The sequence below is a fragment of the Malus sylvestris genome, chromosome 2 (genome assembly GCF_916048215.2).
Source record: "Malus sylvestris chromosome 2, drMalSylv7.2, whole genome shotgun sequence".
In the NCBI taxonomy this organism is placed as follows: Eukaryota; Viridiplantae; Streptophyta; class Magnoliopsida; order Rosales; family Rosaceae; genus Malus; species Malus sylvestris.
In genome coordinates this window covers 517,629-540,682 of record NC_062261.1, presented here as the reverse complement: position 1 = coordinate 540,682, position 23,054 = coordinate 517,629, and the positions used below count along the sequence as shown (strand labels likewise).

Below are 23,054 nucleotides of genomic sequence, written 5' to 3'. Positions count from 1 at the left end.
ACATCGCTTGTTGGTGATGGATGTGCATATCAAAAGAGTGAGAAAAAAGAACAAGACTTGGAAGTGCCCAAGGACTAGATGGTGGAATCTAAAAGAAGAAAAACAAGCCATTTTCAAAGAGAAAGTAATCACCCAGTGTGTGTGGGATAGAGAGGGGGAAGCTAACCAAATGTGGGATTCCATGGCTAGTTGTATCCGAAAAGTAACAAAAGAGGTATTAGGAGAGTCCAAGGGCTTTGCCCCACACCAAAAGGAATCTTGGTGGTGGAATGAGGAGGTACAAACAAAGGTGAAGGCTAAGAAGGAATGTTGTAAAGCCTTATACAAGGATATGACCGATGAAAATGGTGAAAGGTATAGAAAAGCGAAGCAAGAGGCGAAGAAAACTGTGAGAGAAGCTAAGTTAGCGGCTTATGACGATATGTATAAGCGACTAGATACAAAAGAAGGAGAGTTGGATATCTATAAACTAGCTAGAGCAAGGGAAAAGAAGACAAGGGACCTAAACCAAGTGAGGTGCATCAAGGATGAGGATGGAAAGGTTCTTGCTACAGAGAACGCGGTTAAAGACAGATGGAAAGGTTATTTTCATAATCTTTTCAATGAAGGACATGAAAGGAGTGCTTCTTTAGGGGAGTTGAGTAACTCAGAAGAGTGTAGAAACTACTATTTTTATCGTAGAATCCGGAAGGAAGAAGTGGTTGTAGCTTTGAAGAAGATGAAGCATAGAAAAGCAGTAGGCCCAGACGATATACCAATCGAAGTGTGGAAAGTTTTGGGAGAGACAGGTATAACATGGCTCACTGACATTTTCAATAGGATTTTGAAAACGAAGAAGATGCCAAATGAGTGGCGAACGAGCACTTTGGTGCCTATCTACAAGAATAAGGGCGATGTACAAAATTGCATGAACTATAGGGGTATTAAGCTAATGAGTCATACAATGAAGCTCTAGGAGAGAGTCATTGAGCATAGATTGAGGCAAGAGACACGGGTTTCGGACAACCAATTCGGGTTCATGCCAGGGCGCTCAACCATGGAGGCAATCTATCTCTTACAAAGATTGATGGAAAGATATAAAGATGGGAAAAAGGATTTACACATGGTCTTTATAGATTTGGAAAAAGCGTATGATAGGGTCCCAAGAGACATTCTTTAGAGGATTTTAGAGAAGAAATGAGTACGAGTAGCATATATCCAAGCTATACAGGATATGTATGAAGGAGCAAAGACTGCCGTAAGAACTCATGAAGGACAAACCGAAAGCTTTCCCATAACTGTAGGATTACATCAAGGCTCATCCTTAAGTCCTTACCTTTTTGCGTTGGTAATGGATGAGTTAACAGGACATATTCAAGATGATATTCCTTGGTGTATGCTTTTCGCAGACGATATAGTGTTGATAGATGAAACTCAGGAAGGGGTAAATGCAAAGCTTAACCTTTGGAGAGAAGTGTTGGAATCTAAAGGTCTTCGCCTAAGCCGATCAAAGACAGAATATATGGAGTGCAAGTTCAGTGCAAATGGAGGCCAAAACGAGTTAGGGGTGAGGATCGGAGATCAAGAAATACCAAAGAGCGACCGTTTTCGTTACCTAGGATCTATCTTGCAAAAGAACGGAGAATTAGATGGAGATCTCAACCATAGAATACAAGCTGGATGGATGAAGTGGAAGAGTGCATCCGGCGTGTTGTGTGACCGCCGTATGCTACTGAAGCTCAAGGGAAATGATAAGGCCGGCGATGCTGTATGGCACAGAATGTTGGGCGGTGAAGCATTAACACGTACACAAAATGGGTGTAGCGGAGATGAGGATGCTTCGTTGGATGTGTGGGCACACGAGAAATGATAAGATTAGGAATGAGGATATCCGGGGTAAAGTAGGAGTAGCTGAAATTGAAGGAAAAATGAGAGAAAATCGGTTCCGGTGGTTTGGACATGTGCAAAGAAGGCCTACTGACGCTCCGATTAGAAGATGCGACTATGGGACAGAGGTTCAGGGCTGAAGGGGTAGAGGAAGACCTAGGAAAACTTTGGAAGAGACCCTAAGAAAAGACTTAAAGTACTTGGATCTAATAGAGGACATGACACATGACAGAACACAATGGCGTTCTAAGATTCATATAGCCGATCCCACTCAGTGACTTGGATTTTCCAAGTCTCCAACCGAGAAGTTTTTCTCACTCGGGAAATTAAGGGAACACTACCTCAACCTACATGCTCCACTCACAAAGCTTCAACATACAAGATTCAACAAAAGAAAATTCAAAGAACTTAGCGAAGAAAGCTTTGGTGTATTTAACACAATACGTTGAAATGAAGGAAAGCTTATTTATTGATATCCCCGATAAGTTACAAATATGTACATATACTTGAGTCAAAATAAACAAACAAGAGGGAGCCTTCACAAAGGTTGCTTAGGAGAAGTCTCAGCAGTCGGTAGAGCCCCAGAAAGAGAAGGCACCGGAGGGGGATTATTCGGAGCCTCAGTACTAGACAGAACCCTAGAAGGAGGAGGCATCAGAGGTTGATCATTTGGAGCTTCATTACGCGGTACAGCCCCAGAAGACGAAGGCAATAAATGCCTTTGGAACAAACCCACAAATCTCTGATGATCAAGTAAAACCTGACCATCAGATTCCTTCATCTGGTCAAGCTTCCTTTTCATGTTTGTAGCATAGTCATGTGCGAGTCGGTGCAACTGTTTATTCTCATGCTTGAGCCCTCTAATCTCCTGTTTGAGACTCATCACTTCAGCCGCCAATGATTCAACTTGGCGGGTTCGAGCAAATAGGCGTTGGGCCATATTAGACACAGAACCTGCACACTGAACACTGAGAGCCAGAGAATCCTTAACAGCCAACTCATCAGACCGTTTGGAAAGTAGTCTGTTATCTTTGGGAGTGAGAAGGTTCCTGGCCACTACCGCAGCGGTCATATCATTCTTCATCACGGAATCCCCAACGGTAAGAGGACCAGTAGGGGAGACGAAGGATGGGCGCCATATGTTGTCTGGAGAAGGCGGGGTTGCCTCTTCAACAAGGTTCAAGTCAAAACGACGGTCGGAGGGGCCAGACATTTTCAAAGGTGTTGAAGAGAGAAGAGGTCGGACAAATCAAGATCTTAGAAGTGCAAGAATGAAGCTTCTACTGGTGGATATTCAAGTGTGCTTTGGAACTTAATGTCAGACCCTATAAAAATCTGCATTCGACGAAGCTTCAGAAATCGAAGAGGCGCCTGCTCAGAAATCGAAGAGGCGTTTGCTTTCTCAAAAGCTGGGCTGCTCAGAGACCACGAGGGTCGATCTCAGAAATCGAAGAGGCGTTTGCTTTCTCAAAAGCTGGGCTGCTCAAAGACCACGAAGGCCGATCTCAGAAATCGAAGAGGCTTGCTTTCTCAAAAGCTGGGCTGCTCAGAGACCACGATGGCCGATCTCAGAAATCGAAGAGGCACCTACTTTTCCAGCCTTGTCAGCACCTGTCACACGCACACTCAGCTTTGCGGAAATTATGGGCATTTTGTCGAAGATTTCTGGCGAAGTAGAAAGCACATGAATCGTACTGTTCAATCACCCACTTCTCACACGCAACAGTAGCTCATGGGTACCACAGATAACTTTGCCAAAGTTCTCTGACAAAGTTGAGACACGTGAAGCTTGCAGCTCCCACTGCATCGCTCTGACTAAGAAGGGTAAAAGAATAGCAAAGAAACAACACTAACAAAGTTTAGACACATAAATTTTGAAGGTCTAGCTACCATATTATTACCCACAAGGGTAAAGGAACAGTACCACTGCTGGATAATTGGAAAGTCCCGGTGTGTCAACCTCTGTGCTTCGTGGCAAGGTAGACTAGCAAACATGCCCAACCTTTACTCACATTCGAGAAAACACTCCCAACAAGATTGCTTGCTCCAAAATCGAAGAGGCACCTCCCTCCGAATCTCGAGAGCCAGACTCCCAACATGATTACTTTCTCAAAAATCGAAGAGAGGGTAAAGGAACAGTACCACTGCTGGATAATTGGAAAGTCCCTGTGTGTCAACCTCTGTGCTTCGTGGCAAGGTAGACTAGCAAACATGCCCAACCTTTACTCACATTCGAGAAAACACTCCCAACAAGATTGCTTGCTCCAAAATCGAAGAGGCACCGCCCTCCGAATCTCGAGAGCCAAACTCCCAACATGATTACTTTCTCAAAAATCGAAGAGAGGGTAAAGGAACAGTACCACTGCTGGATAATTGGAAAGTCCCTGTGTGTCAACCTCTGTGCTTCGTGGCAAGGTAGACTAGCAAACATGCCCAACCTTTACTCACATTCGAGAAAACACTCCCAACAAGATTGCTTGCTTCAAAATCGAAGAGGCACCGTCCTCCGAATCTCTAGAGTCAGACTCCCAACATGATTACTTTCTCAAAAATCGAAGAGACACCGCTCTCCGAATCTCGATAGCCATACCCCCAGCAGGATTGCTTTCTCAAAAATCGAAGAGGCATCGTTATTCGAATCTCGAGAGCCAGATCCCCGACAGGATTGCTTGTTCGAAAACCGAAGAGGCACCACTTTCCCAACTTCAAGAGCTGGATCTCCTTGGATAAAGCTTGTCTGTAATCTTCACACGCAACATCAGCTTTCCAGATACCACATACCACTTTTTCAAAGTGCTCTGACAGAGTTAAAACATGTGAAGCTGGCAGCTCCCACTACCGTGCTATGACCAAGCATGGTAAAGGAATAACATTATTACTTGATGTTAGGGAGACTCCTATATATGTCGACCTCCATCCCTAACGGACAGGCAGACCTGCAAAAATGCTCAACCCTTCCTCTTATCTGAGAGGGCACTCCCAACGAAGCCTTTCGAAATATTCAGCTTTATTTCCCCCCGATAATACCTCTGTAAACAAGCTATACTAGAGCAAGAATATCTCATATCATCAGGGTTAAAAGCAAGAGTATCCCATATCATGCTTTTTCCCTGTCTTTTCCTTTGGCCTTGTTCTTACCTGCAAGACAAGGAGAAAGAGAGCAATCAGTCAGCACTTGGAATCAAGCTTCCAGCCAGGAACTGACTGCCTGGAACCCCTTACCTGATTACTTACCTGTCATTGCTCTCGAGTACTCATCTTCAACATCTTATGCTTCCAGGGAAGATACCGTATCTGCCTGAGGAACAGATAGGGCAAGTGAGCAGGATACAAGGAAGCATGTGGAGACAAGCGTAACAGCACACGTGCCGATACATCCGCTAGTCTGTCAAAAGCAAAAGTATCCCATATCAGCAGGGTCGAACGTACTCTAGATTTGATGGACTTGTTTTGACCCTCAAATTCTTCAGTCGGCCTTATACTCTGGAGGAAACCAGAAAACCCTCCAGCCCAGTTCAAGAATAAGCCTGTGGAAAGTTACTTCTTCAAAAGCAAAAGTATCCCATATCATCTCTTCTCATTTTTCTTCTCTTTATCCTTCATGCTGCCTGCAAGATAGGGAGAATGTGAACAATCAGCCGGAGCTCTGATTGCTTACCTTGTCTGTCACCTCTTTCAGCAGATCCCCTATCTCGGCGACTTGGGGGACTCCTACTACATGGTTTGTATCGCGCTTGACCAAGCCTGAAACTACAAGTAAGCTTCAAGTGAAATTGATACATTACCTTGTGCATCTCCACCAGTTACAGATACCACCCCTGGATGGAGGAATAGTACTTCCAGAGAAGATGCCACATCTACCTATGAGACAGATAAGGCAAGTCAAGACGATACCATACTCCGGTACTTAGAAGTTTCGTGGTTACAAGATCATTCTCCCACAATATTTCCTAATGTCATTTGTACTAAATCATTCACTTGTACTCACTAAAGGAGAGCTTGAACCTATGTACTTGTGTAAACCCTTCACAATTAATGAGAACTCCTCTATTCCGTGGACGTAGCCAATCTGGGTGAACCACGTACATCTTGTGTTTGCTTTCCTATCTCTATCCATTTATATACTTATCCACACTAATGACCGGAGCAATCTAGCGAAGATCACAAAAAGTGACCGTTTTCGCTACCTAGGATCTATCTTGCAAGAGAACGGAGAATTAGATGGAGATCTCAACCATAGAATACAAGCTGGATGGATGAAGTGTAAGAGTGCATCCGGCGTGTTGTGTGACCGTCGTAGGCCACTGAAGCTCAAGGAAAAATTTTATAGGACGGCAATAAGGCCAGCGATGTTGTATGGCACAGAATGTTGGGCGGTGAAGCATCAACACGTACACAAAATGGGTGTAGCGTAGATGAGGATGCTTCGTGGGATGTATGGGCACACGAGAAAGGATAAGATTGGGAATGAGGATATCCGAGGTAAAGTAGGAGTAGCCAAAATTGAAGGAAATATGAGAGAAAATCGGTTCCGGTGGTTTGGACATGTGCAAAGAAGGCCTACTGACGCTCCAGTTCGAAAATGTGAATACGGGACAGAGGTTCAGGGCCGAAGGGGTAGAGGAAGACCTAGGAAAACTTTGGAAGAGACCCTAAGAAAGGACTTGAGTACTTGGATCTAACGGAGGACATGACACAAAACCGAGCGCAATGGCGTTCTAGGATTCATATAGCCGACCCCACTTAGTGGGAAAAAGGCTTTGTTGTTGTTGTTGTTGTTTGTTGTTGTGGTTGATTAGGAAGAGTGACACACTTAAATAGACCTTTGTTGCTATCTGTTTAAGTGTAATTAGCACTAATTAAGCGTAAAGATAAAGAGAAATGTGAAGGAAAAAAAAAATTAGGGTTTTCATGGCTGGTGGATTAAGTAAAGATTCTTGTTAGTTGTAGTAAAGATTCTTGTCAATTGTATGTAAACACAAATTGGGCGGGGGGATTTGCGATTCGATGGTGGCTGTGATCGATCAAGTTGTGTTTTTTGACGTAACTAGCTCTTAGTATGGCGGTACAAATCTCTCTTTAATGTTAGAAGATGTTTAAGTTCGAATCTCCCTCTCTGCTAATCACAAAAGTATGTGCTTTGAAAGTTATAGTGATGAGAAGTTTGATGAAAAAGAATAAATTAGCTAGAGACCTTTTCTTAAAGGTCAATAAAATTCGATGGTGGCTTTGATCGATCAAGTTGTGTTTTTGACGTAGCTAGCTCTTAGTATAGTGGTACAATTCTCTCTTAATGTTGAAATATGTTTAGTTCGAATCTACCTCTTTGCTAATCACAAAAGTTTGTGCTTCGAAAGTTTTAGAGGTTTGATGAAAAAGAATAAATTAGCTAGAAAGGTTTATCAAATCACGTTGATAAGGATAGAAGAGAATGTGATGCCTCTATTATGTTTTTCTTGGAGAGCCCTGGAAGACAAAGGAATGAATGGCTTGCTTCTGTTTCTATGTCAATGGGTGCTTATTCACCATGTTTCTAGCCACCACTTAGCAGTAAAAGTCAAGGTGAATCGATTTTTTTCTTTCTTAAAAATGAGGATAACTGGTGGCAAGCTATAGTTATCCACCTCTTTTGGTGGGGCTGGGAAAACTCACAGAGGCATTTCAGCCTTCCTCTGGCCACAAGTGTGGTTTTTACACCAACAACAGGTTGTCAAGGACTCAAGGTGATTCAATGAAAAGTATAAAGCAATTAACAAAAAGAGTTACTTTAATATGCTGGAATGGTAGTATCTTAAGGGGAAAATTAACTAGGTTTGGAATTCATCTTTTGTTCCTTTTCGGCAAATCCATTATGAATCTCAATAAATATACATGCCTCTTTGTGGAATTTTTCAGGTTAACGGGCCGAGGGCCTACTCTAACAACACCGTTTTTGTCCTCACTTTACCACCTGCTCAATCCTTAGATGTGAGGTTTTATCACAAAAGTCTCGATGTTAGTTAAAGTGGGGTAATTCTATTTAAATTGCACCCCATTTTATGAGTTACATGTGGAGATCCACATCGACAATCACGTGGAGCCATGTTCGGACTCACCCATCGAGTGGGGCCAAACAGAGGACCCACCCAATCACGTGGCAGTGCAGGCCCGTCCCCTGGCTTTGATACCATGTGGAAATTTTCAGGTCGACGGGCCAAGAGCCCACTCTAACAACATATATATTGTCCCCACTTTACCATCTGCCCAATATTTAAGTGTGGGGCTTTATCACAAAAAGTCTCGATGCTAATTAGAGTAGGGTAATTCTATTTAAATTGCTTTCTCTTTGGCCCTCTAGCCAATGCGGGATAACTGGAGATTCCAACACTCTTGCTTTTCCCATCCAAAATTTGGATCTTTTGAAATAATTTTTCATCCTTTAATTCCGATCCAATATATCCGAAAATCAAATCCTCAACATAAATATACAATAAATTTTTATATGTATGTACTTACTTCGTACATGATCATCAAAATCAAGAACATGCAGTTTCTATTTTGGAGCATGTGTGGCAATTGATTTTATGGTGAAACTTAACTTTATTCATAGTATTATAGCATGTTGTCCCGTGTGTGAAGCCGTTGGGCCACACATACTCCACATCATCCTATTTGTGTTATCCAAGTACGTGCTAGGCTTAAAAATTAGTTAAACGTGATGAAGCGTGTTGAGAGTATCAATACCACATCGAAAAAAAAAGAACCCTTGCATGTACTTGTAAGTAGTTAACCTACTACTCATATTGCTAATTACTTTTACCTTATAACCCCAACTTCCTTCAGAAACAAGATACAAACAAAAGTTCATATAATGTATGTGTGTGTGATGACATCAATAGCATATACATACATCACAATGGAAAGAACGAACAAAAAATGAATATTAACACAGCCGGTAGGATGGCGGCGCAGACATGGTGAGAAATTGAAGTTGCAGCAGCAGCAGCAGCTGCTGACATCTTTGCGTGAGACGAATTAGAAATTCCCGGCACCATTTTTTCCGGATGGATGAAGAACCACCCCCACCACCTCCGATTAACGTACGTCCATGCAACGGAACCACCTCATTTGTTTGCCTTCTATGATGCTACAGCTTGCAAAAAGCTTCAATATAATGTTCATGATCGCGATCCCGATCATGATCCTGGTCAGCCAAAGCTCTATATATGCATATGATCGTCACAAGCGGCAACGAAGATGATCACAAACAAGAAAAATATATGTCGAAACGACGTCATATTTGTTAATGATAATTTGTATACCCTAATTCCGTCCGGAGAAAATTAGGATTTACACACCTCACGAGGTCTAGATAATAATTTGAATTTTAGAGACGACTTGGTATTGAGGCGTAGGTCTTGTGTCGGATTTCTCCCTCGTTGCCGCTAGTTACGTATCATGTGCATGCAAGTGGTGGTGGTGGGAAATAGGAATAGAGACTAACGAAATTAATTACCCAAACAAAATAGGTATTAGGCTCCTGGAATGTTTGAACTTTCTTAATTTGTCAATATATTGTTGCGATTATGCACCGTGAGTATGTATTAAATATTATATTTGAAGAGATAAAATCCTTATTAATTCTGCATGACTCTGGGTCGGGGGTCGGAAATTTAATCACCTTCTCTTCGTCTTTAAGGAATTAAACGAGGAATTATCGGAAATGAAACATGAAATGGCCAATTGATTCTTGAGAACTTTAACGAAAAGCATCCGGTACTGTTCACTTTAACGAAAAACCACATTGTTACACTAAAAAGTCAATCATGGTACTATTCATTTTACCCTTTATTTTGTCCTTATCATTAAAACTCAAAGTTTTCAAGCCATTTTTATTAGTTTTCCTTTGATTCTTTGCAATGCAAAGATTAATGATAATTTTGTTAGTTTGCCCATTTCCCCATTTGCCCATTTGCCCATTTGCCAAGCGAACATATATAAACCCCCCTTTCCTTACAAGTGTATTACGTACAGAGCTAGGTAATGATAAGTTAATAACACAATAATATTTGTAAATTCAATGATCGTTTGATGAGACGTATACTTATACAGACACAGACAGTGGCCAAGCCACGTGAGGGTGAGGAGTGGCGGCCATGTTGGTATTTAGACAATCTTTCATCATTAATAAAACTTGAATAAAATGATAAAGATTGAAAATCAAAGAAACAGAGTGCAGAGAGCTTTGAAAATAGAGGGCTGATGCTTTTTCTTAAAACAGAGATCTTATCTTTTCATTCAGATATTTCTGATATATATGGCTTAATACATAAGCCGACTGAAGTAATTGGGTCGACTGATAAAGAGAATGGGTCGACTGATAAAGGCAACAGTCAGCCCTTTTACACAGAATCAGTTTAAGTCAAGCAGAATCAGTTTAAGTAAAGCATTAACTTTTAACACTCCCTCTTAATGCTTTGCTGCTTCACTCCCAAAAGTTCTCTTAGGTAGATGAATCTGTCCTTTGGTAATGCCTTGGTGAAGATATCAGCAACTTGATCTTCTATCTTGCAGTAGACCACATCCACTTCCTTGTCTTCCACAGCACCTCTGATGTAGTGATGCTTCAGAGCAATATGCTTTGATTTACCATGACAGACAGGATTCTTGCTCATGGCAATAGCTGACTTATTATCACAAAGGATATGAGTTGCTAATTCTTGTTTCTCACCAAAATCTTGCATAATTCTTCTCAGCCACACTGCTTGAGAAGTTGCAATTGAAGCCGACACATACTCAGCCTTTGCCGTTGATATTGCAACTGATTTCTGTTTCTTAGATGCCCAAGAGAATACATCAGTCCCTAATGTAAAAGTATAGCCAGATGTGCTCTTCAAGTCATCCACACTACCTCCCCAGTCACTATCACAGAACCCATACAATTTTGGCTCAACATTCCTTTCATACATAATACCAAAGTCAAGTGTACCTTGTATGTATCTTAGGATCCTCTTTGCAGCTCCATAGTGAATGCAAGTAGGATTGTGCATAAATCTGGACAACAAGCTTGCAGCATACATAATATCGGGTCTAGTCGCTGTCAAATACAACAAACTCCCAACCAGGCTTCTATACACAGATTCATCAGCATCACCACTACCATCTTCTCTTTGAAACTTTTCATTCACAACTAGAGGTGTTGCAACAGGCTTGCAACCAACCATTTTGAACTTTTCTAGAAGTGTTTTTGCATATTTCTTTTGAGTAATAAAGATACCATCATTTGATTGAATGATACTAATTCCCAAAAAATAATGCAACATGCCTAGATCACTCATCTCATATTTCCTCATCATGTCATTCTTGAAATTCAAGATCATATTATGACTACTTGCAGTATAAACCAAGTCATCAACATATAAGGAAACAATAAGGATATCTGAAATACCTTCTGTTTTGACATAGAGGGCAGGTTCATTCTCACTTCTTTGAAAACCTCTTTCATTGAAATATGAGTCGATCTCTCATACCATGCTCTCGGAGCTTGTTTCAGGCCATAAAGTGCCTTCTTAAGCTTATACACCTTGTGCTCTTGTCCTTTAAGAACAAATCCTTGAGGTTGATCAACGAACACCTCTTCTTTTAGGACTCCATTTAGGAAAGCCAACTTGACATCAAGTTGGTGTAGAAACCACCCCTTCTGAGCAGCTACGGAAATAAGGCCTCTGATTGTTTCATGCCTAGCTACCGGTGCAAATGTTTCGTGGAAATCAATCCCGGGTTTCTGAGAATAACCCTTTGCTACCAATCTAGCCTTGTTCCTTTGAACGGAACCATCTTGATTGAGCTTAGTCTTATAAATCCACTTCACTCCAATGACGGAGTTGTCACAAGGTCTGTCCACTAGTTCCCATGTCTTGTTTTTCACAATGACATTGATCTCCTCTTGCATTGCAGCCTTCCAAGTCTCTTCTTTCACTGCATCATCAAAGTTTTCTGGTTCTTCAACACAAAAATTGCAGCTTTCATAGACTTCATTTAAGCTCCTTAACCGAACCGGCGTTGAACTTGGACTTGAAGGTGTAGGAGAGTGAACTTGAGGACTGTTTTCAGGTGATAATTGTGGAATTTCTGGCTCAATTTCCTCTTCATTTGGTTGATTTTCTTCTTCAATTCTGATTAGTGCAGATTCCTCTCGGATGGTTGCTTGATTCCAATCCCACGAAGATTTCTCACTAAAAAGAACATCTCTACAAACCAGAACTTTCTTCTTTTTTAAATTGTAGAGTCTGTACCCTTTTGTGTATGAAGCATAGCCTACGAAAATGCATCTTTCACTTGACTCATCAAGTTTTTGTCTTAGTTCTTTCGGAACATAAGCAAAGCAGATTGACCCAAACACTCTCAAATGATTCACGGAAGGCTTTCTTCCACTCCATGCCTCAAATGGTGTCTTATCTTCAACTGCCACTGTTGGGTGCCTATTCATCAAGTAGACCGCTGTATTAACTGCCTCACCCCATAAATATTGAGGTATTCCCTTGTCATGTAACATTGCCTTAGCCATTTCGACTATGGTTCTGTTTTTTCTCTCAGCTACTCCATTTTGTTGTGGAGTGTAGCTGACAGTAAGTTGTCTTTCCAAGCCAATATCTTGACAAAACTTATCAAATTCTGTGGATGTATACTCTCCTCCTCTGTCACTTCTAAGAACTTTGATTAGATAACCAGATTGTCGCTCAACCATAGCTTGAAACTTCTTGAAGATTGAGAACACTTCTTATTTCTGTCTTAGAAAGTATACCCAAGTCATTCTAGAATAATCATCCACGAAGATTAGGAAATACTTGTTTCCCATTTGAGTAGAGGTCTTCATGGGTCCGCAAACATCTGTATGAATCAATTCCAATGGAACTTTTGCTCTCCAAGCTTTACCATGTGGAAATGAATCTCTATGATGCTTTCCAAGTGCACACCCTTCACAGATTTCTTCATTTTCTTGGATACTTGGCAACCCATGCACCATTTATTTTTCTTGTAGCTTCTTGAGACTTTGAAAATTCAAGTGGCCAAGCCTTTTATGCCATAGCTTTGAATCTTTTTGCACTTCCATCTTGAATGCAGATTGAGTTGCATACTCAATTGTGAGAGGAAAACTTCTACTCTTCCTCATCTCAATCTTAGCCAAGAGTTGTTGACGATTCCTCCTATCATATATCTTGCAAGTATTGTCTCCAAAATATAAGTAGTAGCCATGCTCAATGAGTTGTCCAAGACTTAGCAAATTTTGCTTCAAATCAGGAACTAACATGACATCCTTGATGAACATCTTTCCATTTTTCGTATGCACGGCAATAGTACCTCTTCCCAATGTATCGACTAGCTGCCCATTTCCCATCTTCACTCGGGTTAGGTTTGTAGTGTCAACATTATGGAGAATGTTCTTATTTGCCGTCATATGATTGCTACAGCCGCTGTCCACAAACCAAACTTTAGCTTCTTCTTGGACGGTTGTATCATGACCAACATAAAACATATTGGTTTCTTCATCTTCTGCTTTGGTGTAATGAGCTAGCTGATTATCTTTGTAGGTACAATCCTTTTGCATATGCCCGAATCTGCTACACTTGTGGCATTTCACTTTTCCTTTGAACCAACATTCACCGGAATGAGCTTTGTCACAAATTTTGCACTTCGAAACATACGAACTCTTCTCAACCTTTTTCTTCTCTTCAAAATTACCCTTTCCTTCCCACGCTTTGTTTTTGCCTTTCCAATTCTTGTTGGAGTTGGCTTTGCTTTGACTTGAACTAGCTTGAGTTTTTGGATTCACTGTAAGTGTTTGGAAAGCATTTTCTACATCATTGTTGTCATGTCTAGATAGTCTCTTAGCAAAACCCTTGAGAGATCCAATCAATTCTTCAACACTCAAAGTTGACAAATCCTTAGTCTCCTCTATGATTGAAACTATGTTGTCATACTTTCTTGGTAAGCTAATTAGATACTTCTGAACTATTCTCTCATCAGACAAGATTTCACCATAGCTTTTCATTTGATTTATAATCTCAGACAATCTACTCAGGTAATCATCTAGCAATTCATCATCTTTCATTCTTATATACTCAAAATCTCTTCTCAAAGATTGGAGTTTGACAGCCCTTACCTTAGTAGAGCCTCTGTAGACTTTCTCCAACACATCCCAAGCTGATTTGGCACTTATCTCATTTGAGATTCTCGGAAAAATTTCATCTGAGATAGCATTTTGGATGACCCCAAGAGCTTTTGCATCTCTCTTGATGTTTTCCTTCAGCTCCCTTGTTTGAGTCTCTGTCAAAACCACAGTACTTAGAGGTACAACATAACCATCTTCAATCAAGCTCCACAAATCATGAGATACAAAAATTGTTCTCAACTTTGTCCTCCAGAAGTCGTAGTTCACTCCACTGAAGATAGGAGTTCGAATCTCACCACTGCTACTTGAACCAGCCATGAATTTGAAAAATTTTGATTCTAGGGTTTCACTTAGAATTTTCCCCCTTTTTGAGAATCAAAAAACGCCCCACTCTTTGATCAGATTGGCTCTGATACCATGTTGGTATTTAGACAATCTTTCATCATTAATAAAACTTGAATAAAATGATAAAGATTGAAAATCAAAGAAACAGAGTGCAGAGAGCTTTGGAAACAGAGGGCTGATGTTTTTTCTTAAAACAGAGATCTTATATTTTCATTCAGATATTTCTGATATATATGGCTCAATACATAAGCCGACTGAAGTAATTGGGTCGACTGATAAAGAGAATGGGTCGACTGATAAAGGCAACAGTCAACCCTTTTACACAGAATCAGTTTAAGTCAAGCAGAATCAGTTTAAGTAAAGCATTAACTTTTAACAGGCTACTCCCCTCGCCGGAAAAACAAGACTGGAGCGTTGGTTCAGCCCCTCCCCTCGCCGGAAAACCCATTTGGTTATGCTGCTGCTGCTCTCCGTCGGTGCCTGTCTGGTTCTGCTCTGCGCACAGCAAAGCTAAGTTCAATTTTTTTTTTAAAAACATCCAGGCCAAAACGAGGATGAATCTTGATTTCAAACTTGATACGTCACCCACTTACTCGGCGACATCATCGACCCCGTCGTCTTTGGCGTCAATTCCGATGATGGAAGGCTAAATTTAGGGGAAAATTAGAAAGAGATTGGGCAAAAGAAAGTGAGAGTAGGACAAGGCCTCTTAAATCCATCTAATTCTTTTGATACCTCCCCACCAGATTTGTTTTGTGATTGTTGCTTCATTTTTTTCATCGGGAATGGACAACTTAAAGAGGAAAGAACGAAGAAGATGCATCTGGTGGAAGAAAAAAAGACTTCGTTTTGCGCGAAAGAGTCAAGGAAATTAAAAAAGTGAAAATTAAACCTAGGCCGTGAGATTTAAATCAAAGGCTAGGATGAATTGGTCCGCGTGGATCTGTAGTGAATGATCGGGAAAGGATCTGGATCCGGTTATCAGGATAGCAAGAATTTGGATGTGAGTTTTAAAGACAGATGTTGAACCATTATTGTGTCATCTAAGTTAGTAAAAATTGAGTACTGACACCTTACCAAGTATTATCTTGCTAGCCATTTGTTTACATTTTTCTCTCTTAAAATACTGTGATGACCCACCACTTTTCTTTCGGTCTTCGTCTTTTTGCCCCACTTGTTTGTTTACCCATCCCCCCCTTTTTTTTCTCTTTTGAACTCTTTTTTTTTTTTTTGTGGTTTATTATGCCATTTCTCTCCTTTTATTTTATTTTATTTTATTCTGGTATGTATTTTTATTTTCTTTTTAAGACTTCCACCGTATTTATTTTAAACTCTTACATTATTGATAAATATTGTATTACTTTTTAAAAACAATGTAAATATTGTTTAATGCTTATTTTACGATAATTTAAATCCATCTAGACTCCTACCTAGATCTTGCCTAGGCATCAAGCTGCTAGGTCCCAGTCCATTGTTTGACTAGTGCCTAACATTTTTTAGGATCTAATCCTAGCAAATTTAAGCTTCTTACATTGGTTTTGATAATATTGCTTACAACCACTTTTGTGGAGAGACTATTTTATGCTATGAATATTGACTCAAAACTTTGCACTCTCCAATATAAAAGCAACCTCTTCAATCTAACCTTACACTCTTTTGAATTTCGTCCCTTCCCTTGACCAATCCTGATTTCGCCACTGGACACAGACAATCCTGATAAATACACACACACACACATATATATATATATATATATATATATATATATATATATATATATATTATCCACTACCTAAAACAGTAGAAAGAAGAAAAGCAAAGGGATAAACCCAAAACAAGAGAAGGCATCTGAGTTGAAATTGAGGATGATGATGATTTGGTATGTGGCACTTTAGGAGTCGGCCTACGTACTATCTTCCATGTGAATCCCAAGCTTCCGACTAGTAAAATCGTAATTATTTGCTGCTGCTTCTGGTTCTTGCTGCTGCATCCGGATTTGCTGGCCGCCAAGAACCCTGGTAGGATAATTCAGGTGGGCAGTTGCACGGGCGGAGCTTGAAAGAGATTGAGAGGATACTACTAGTACTAGAAGGAGAACGACGACGAGCTGTGAGAGAGAGATTGCAGATTTCATCTCACTTATCATCTCCGCAGGCCTGCTAAAGTTAACGCAATCTACAGAGACAATTACATATATATGGGGGACGCGAAAGTTCAACGGACTGCATCGACTGTAGGTCCATTGGTGAGTCATAGAGCAAAAGACGAATAGGTTAACCACACTTTTCATCTGAGTTAACATACTTTGTTACTAAATATGGATAATCATACATAATATATGATTAACTAAAGGAGTAGGAGGACACCAAAGTTGAAGTATTTTGAACTATTGAAGCTTCCTTCTTTTATAAATTGAAGATAATATGATAGATGATCCTAATTTTGTGATATATTATTATAAGGCAGTGGTCGCTCGCGGTGATGGCTTTGAATTTGATAAGACCAAATAAACCATGTATGAATGCTTTTCTCTTTGTATTTAGTATCACACTTTCATGGCATATACAAATCATGTTTCTGCTTTTGTTTAGACATCGCCATGCTTATATTGTTTACACCTCGTCGACCATAGTGTTTTGCGTGGCATGACAGTAACCCAACAGCATATGCTTTGGCAAAGAACAGGGGAAGATGGGAAGAAATGTCAAATAATGCAATAAGTAGATATTCTAATTTACAATTACATAAGAATCAGGTTTGAGAAACGGGTTTAAACACGGGTTTAACAGCGAAAGTTTCATCGCAAAACTTCCACATCCATCGCGTCCTAAATAACGTGTGCAAAATTACCTCAAGCGATTAATACAGCGCAAAGATGATCAGTCCAACAACAACATGCCTGAACACTGCGAAGAGGAAGAAATTGGGGGGTTTAGCTAGTACAGAGCTTGCTGCACCCTTGCTGGGACGGGTGCGACTAAGGTCGGAGGCACCACCGGAGGTTGGCTTTGCTTTCAGTTTCTGGGAAATCCTTAGATGCTGAACTTCATGCATTCTTTGATGGCCTTTTGTTCTTGATTTGTTCATCGTATCATATACATCTGCGGAGCTTATAACATTGATAAAATTAGCGAAAAAGAACGTAGGGATCAGTAATATTTCTCGATCTGTCGAGAGAATTTGTGAGCTTACCCTTAAGCTTAAGGTAATCATGCTGCTTCTTCAGAGGTGTATAATCTCGGGTTTTACGGTTGGAAGTGGTTTTACATGCAGAATGAACAACCACAGAGAGAATAAAAAAGGACCATATTAGTAATTCTCTTCTCATCTTCTCTCAAATATTAGGTTTTCTGATAACCTAATACTAGTAACTAATTTTTCAAAAGTGGTTGATGAAGAAGAGGGACACGCTTAAATAGACTTATGTTGCTAAGTGTAATTAGCACTAATTAAGCATAAAGATAACGAGAAAAGTGAAAGCATTAAAAAAGTTGATTAGGGTTTTCATGGCTGGTGGATAAAGTAAAGATTCTTGTTAATCGTAATAAAACGAACCTGCCGCAGGCACATGCATATGTGTATGCGTGTGGTTTTGTAGGGCAGTACTTGGTCAATTTTATGTAGGGTAGCGCGATTCACACTTTTTTTTTTTTACTTTTCACCCTCTTGTTAAATTTTTGTTCATTGATATCTTTAATTTATTTGATTCGATGACTAGAAATTGAGAAAGGTATGTCAGAAATAAAAATGAGTGTGGATAACACTATTGGGTAGAGGGATTTGCGGTTTGATGGTGGCTGTGATCGATCAAGTTGTGTTTTTGACGTAACTACCTTTTAGTTAGCGACACAAACCTCAATGTTAGAAGATATTTAAGTTCGAATCTTCCTTTGTGCTGTGGTTAGATGAAAAAGAATAAATTAGCTAGAGACCTTTGTCGACCAAATCTCTTTGAGAGGAAACAAAGGATAGAAGAGAATGTGATGCCTCTATTATCTTTTCCTTGGAGAGCTTATTCATAATGTTTCTGGCTACAACTTAGTAAGTAGGAAGATTTAGGGAGACCATTTTTTAGAGCATATTTATAATCACGCATAGTGTGGTGATGCAAGATGTGGTGATTGATGATTGAATTCCTTCTTTAGAAGGATTTGGTCTCCTAGAATATGGTGCCCTTGGGGATTTCTATTGATTGTATTGAAACACTCAATGAAAAGAGGATTCCTCACTTCTTTCTCTCATTCAAAACTGTGCATGATAATTTCATTTCACGCGGCTCCAAAATGATAAAAGAAAGAAGAACTCATCTTCTTTCTTATTTTATTACCTTCTGTTGGAATTTATTAGGTTTATTTAGGAAATTAATTAGAGAGTTGATTTGATTTTGTAGTAGGGTATTTTTGGCATTTACGCATTAGGGTTTCTTAGGTTTATTGCTCTATAAATAGAGCTTGTAATTTAGTTTGAGAACAAGTTAGCCACAATGTAGTCTCTTAGAGTTTTGTAGCCGTTTCGGCATTCTTAGTTTGTTTAATAATATTCTTATTATTTGTTAGTCTTGTTCGTTGCACACTCTGATATTCAACTTGGTATCAGAGCAGGTTTGATCATTCGAGATATTAATTTGCTTTAGGTTGGTATCCGTTTGCTTGTGTCCGTTGTCGTCCGTATTCGTCTCTGATCACCTGCTTGTTTGACGAAGCCCAGACCCGAGAACCACAAACTCGGATCGAGTTCTTCTCCGCCTTGGATCACCTGCAGTCCGCTTAACACCACCATCTCCACTGCTACATCCACCCGTTCACCGTACCCGCACCCACTCGTACGAGTCGGATTTGTCACAATCCTATGAAGTCCCTTTTTGCAGTTTGATTTTGCACTAGAAGTTTTTTGTTTGCTGCAATTGGTTGCAAGCCTCGTTTGCTGCAATTAGTTTTGCATGAATTGAAGAAAGGCAGAGAGAAGGAAGGAAAAAAAATGAAAAAAGGGGGAGTAAAAAAAATAAAAAATAAAAAAATGGTTGATTGTTTGAGGCTTAGGCCCATATGGGCAAGAAAGAAATATGGTCCGTTTGGTTGGGTTTTTTTATTGTTTGTTCGGAAGTTGGAATTTGCATTGGCATCGGCATTGGTATTGGCATTGGCATCGATATTGGTATTGGCATTGGAATCTTGCATTGGCACTGGCACTGGCATTGGAATCTTGCATTGGCACTGGCATGGAAATCTTGCACTGACATTGGAATCTTGCACTGGCACTGGCATTGAAATCTTGCACTTGCACCGATGGAATTTCGTATTGAAATTGGCATCGGAAGTTAGCATAACAAAGCTTGCATCCACATCGTCTGTTGGCAAACTCATGTCGTATACCGCCATGAGTTTGACGGGGGGTGTTGGAATTTATTAGGTTTATTTAGGAAATTAATTAGAGAGTTGATTTGATTTTGTAGTAGGGTATTTTTGGCATTTACGCATTAGGGTTTCTTAGGTTTATTGCTCTATAAATAGAGCTTGTAATTTAGTTTGAGAACAAGTTAGCCACAATGTAGTCTCTTAGAGTTTTGTAGCCGTTTCGGCATTCTTAGTTTGTTTAATAATATTCTTATTATTTGTTAGTCTTGTTCGTTGCACACTCTGATATTCAACTCGCGTATGTATAAGACCGAATCTATTCGATTTTTAAAAAAGAATTACTAATCCTATAGTCTATAATATATGATCTAAAAATCTGATCTCTCTAACATCATCTGTGATAAAAGTTAAGGTATTCGATGAAAAGAATAAAGCAAGTAACAAAAAGAGTTACTTTAGTATAGTATATGGTGGATAGTATCTTAAGGGGAAAAATAACTAGTATATATGGAAATTCATCTCTTGTTCCATGTCTGCAAATCTATTCTGAATCTCAAAAATACACATGCCTTTTGCTTTTCTCATCCAATATTTATAATGTCTTTTGAAATTTAAATTTTTTTGAATTCATCCATTAATTCCGATCCAATATATCTGAAAACCAAATTAACCCTCAACATAAATATATCAACGATAGAAATGCTTGGGGTACCATACAATAATTTTTCCTGGTATATACATACGTCGTACATGATCGTCAACCTCAGGAACATGAAGTTGTGTGATATCAAGAGCATATACATAATATACATCACAATGGAAAGAATGAACAAAGAATGAAGATTAACACAGCCGGTAGGATGGTGAGGCAGATATGAAGAGAAATTGAGATTGCAGCAGCAGCAGCTGACATAGACGAAATAGAAATTCCCGGCACCGTATTTTCCTGATGGATGAAGCACCCACCCCACCACCACCAATTAACGTAAGGCCATGCAACGAAACCGCCTCATTTGTTTGCCTTCTATGATGCTGCTCGCATACAGCTCAATATAACGCTCGCGATCACGATGCTTGCGTACAGCTTCATTTCTTTTCAATACAAGTGTATACATGTTTTACATAGCTAGGAAATGACAACACAATAATATTTGTAAATTCTATATTGGTTTGATGAGAGTAGGCAAATACAGACACAAACAATATATATATATATATATATATATATATATATATATGTGTGTGTGTGTGTGTGTGTGTGTGTGTGTGTGTGTAAATATATCCATGTTGAGTTTTGGTTTCAATATTTGTTGTATATTTCATTATGAAGATTACAAGAGAGTGAAGGCAACTCTTATAGAGAGCCAAAAGAAAGTTACAATAGATTATAGGATAACTACACAAACACAATCCCTAAAATCTGCCATAACAAGTGGAAAAGCAAAAATCAAATTACAAGTAAAGAACCTTTTACAAGCAACTAAGAAAGGTTGATGTAAGGTGACAAGCTATGGAAAGTGACTTTAGCCTATGACTTAGCTAAAGTGAGGATGACAACTCATACATACAACCCATCCATACAAACCAGTTTCAATACACCCCCTCAAGCTGGATCAAGGGGATTGATTGATCCAAGCTTGCACAACAAACGCTGAAACTGAGTAGAGTCTAGTGCTTTTGTGAATAAATCAGCAAGTTGATCGTGGCTGCGTGTGAACATGGTGTCTATCACCTTGGATTGAACTTGAGCACGAATATAATGGCAGTCAACTTCAATATGTTTGGTCCTTTCATGGAATACTGGATTGGAGGAGGCAATGTGCATGGCAGCTTGGTTATCACAATACAAGGACATATGTGCCATGCTTGTGAATCTGAGCTCGGAAAGAAGACATTTCAACCATATGAGTTCACAGGCTATTGCTGTCATAGCCCTATACTCAGCTTCGGCACTAGATCGAGCAATAACAGTTTGTTTCTTGCTCTTCCAAGTGACAAGGTTCCCTCCAACAAATGTGCAAAAACCTGTTGTGGATTTTCGATCAAGGGCATTTCCAGCCCAGTCAACATTTGTGTAGGCCAAGATGTGATTTGATCCATTGTTCTTCATAATTATCCCCTTTCCTACTGAGCCCTTGAGATATCGAAGTATTCTCTTGACGATTTCCCAGTGAACTAGAGTAGGAGAGTGCATGAACTGACTGGCTAGGCTAACTGAATATGAGATATCGGGCCTAGTAATGGTGAGATAAATAAATTTCCCAACCATTCGCTGATAAACACTAGGGTCCAAGAGAGGTTCACCTTTTTCATGCCACTGAAGTTTGCTAGTTAGGGGTGTCTGAGCTGGTTTACATTCCATCATGTTAGCTTCATCTAGAAGATCGAGAACATACTTTCTTTGATTCAAGAACAATCCATTTGAAGAGGTAGCCACCTCAATTCCAAGAAAGTATTTCAAGGGCCCCAAGTCTTTAATGGAAAATTTTTGGTGAAGTGACTGCTTAAGCGTCTTGATTTCACTTATATTGTCACCTGTAATAATTAGGTCGTCAACATATATAAGCACAACCAATTTGCCAGCAATACTACTTCGAACAAACAAAGAAGAGTCAGCATGACTCCTTTTGAACCCTGCAACTTCAAGGACTGATAATTCTCAACTCACTGAGAGTGTAATTGATGCAGTGCCAAACTCCTCTGGACCATTAGAAGCTCAACCAAATCAGCAAGCTATAAGTGCACCAAGAAGAAATCCTACACGAGATAGATATCTACCAGTGAGGTTACAAGAGTATGTTACTTACACTACAATGCATCCTATCTCTGCAGCCATTTCTTATCACAAATTCTCATCTTCTCATACTTATTTCCTTAACAAATTGTCCCACATTTTGAACCAAGGAATTTTCAAGAAGCCACATGCATGCCTGAGTGGCAAGATGCTATGACTAAAGAGCTTCAAGCTCTGGATGACAACTCATACATACAACCCATCCATTCGTTGATTTGGATTGTTCTCAACCCCTTGGGTTAAGTTTGGGGAGGAGGATGAGGCAATGTCGGCACTAGACACATTTTCTTCTGCCATCTCTATCGATGATGAGCAAATGAAGAAGTAAAAAAAAAATGAACAGAGTCAGGACCCTATGGTTCTTGCTCTGATACCATGTTGAGTTTTGGTTTCAATATTTGTTGTATATTTCATTATGAAGATTACAAGAGAGTGAAGACTAACTCTTATAGAGAGTCAAAAGAAAGCTACAATAGATTGTAGGATAACTACACAAACACAATCCCTAAAATCTGCCCTAACAAGTGGAAAAGCAAAAACCAAA

At 39.7% G+C, this 23,054-nt stretch overlaps 1 protein-coding gene across 1 annotated transcript; it reads right to left on the bottom strand.

Moving 5' to 3' along the window:
- Positions 1 to 17,054: 17,054 nt before the first annotated feature.
- On the bottom strand, positions 17,055 to 17,743 carry LOC126591977 (uncharacterized). Its single transcript, XM_050257734.1, has 2 exons — positions 17,555 to 17,743; positions 17,055 to 17,463 (listed from the first exon to the last, which is right to left on the bottom strand). The coding sequence occupies exons 1-2, from the start codon at positions 17,688 to 17,690 to the stop codon at positions 17,222 to 17,224; spliced, it is 378 nt and encodes a 125-aa protein (XP_050113691.1). The 5' UTR covers positions 17,691 to 17,743; the 3' UTR covers positions 17,055 to 17,221.
- Positions 17,744 to 23,054: the final 5,311 nt, after the last annotated feature.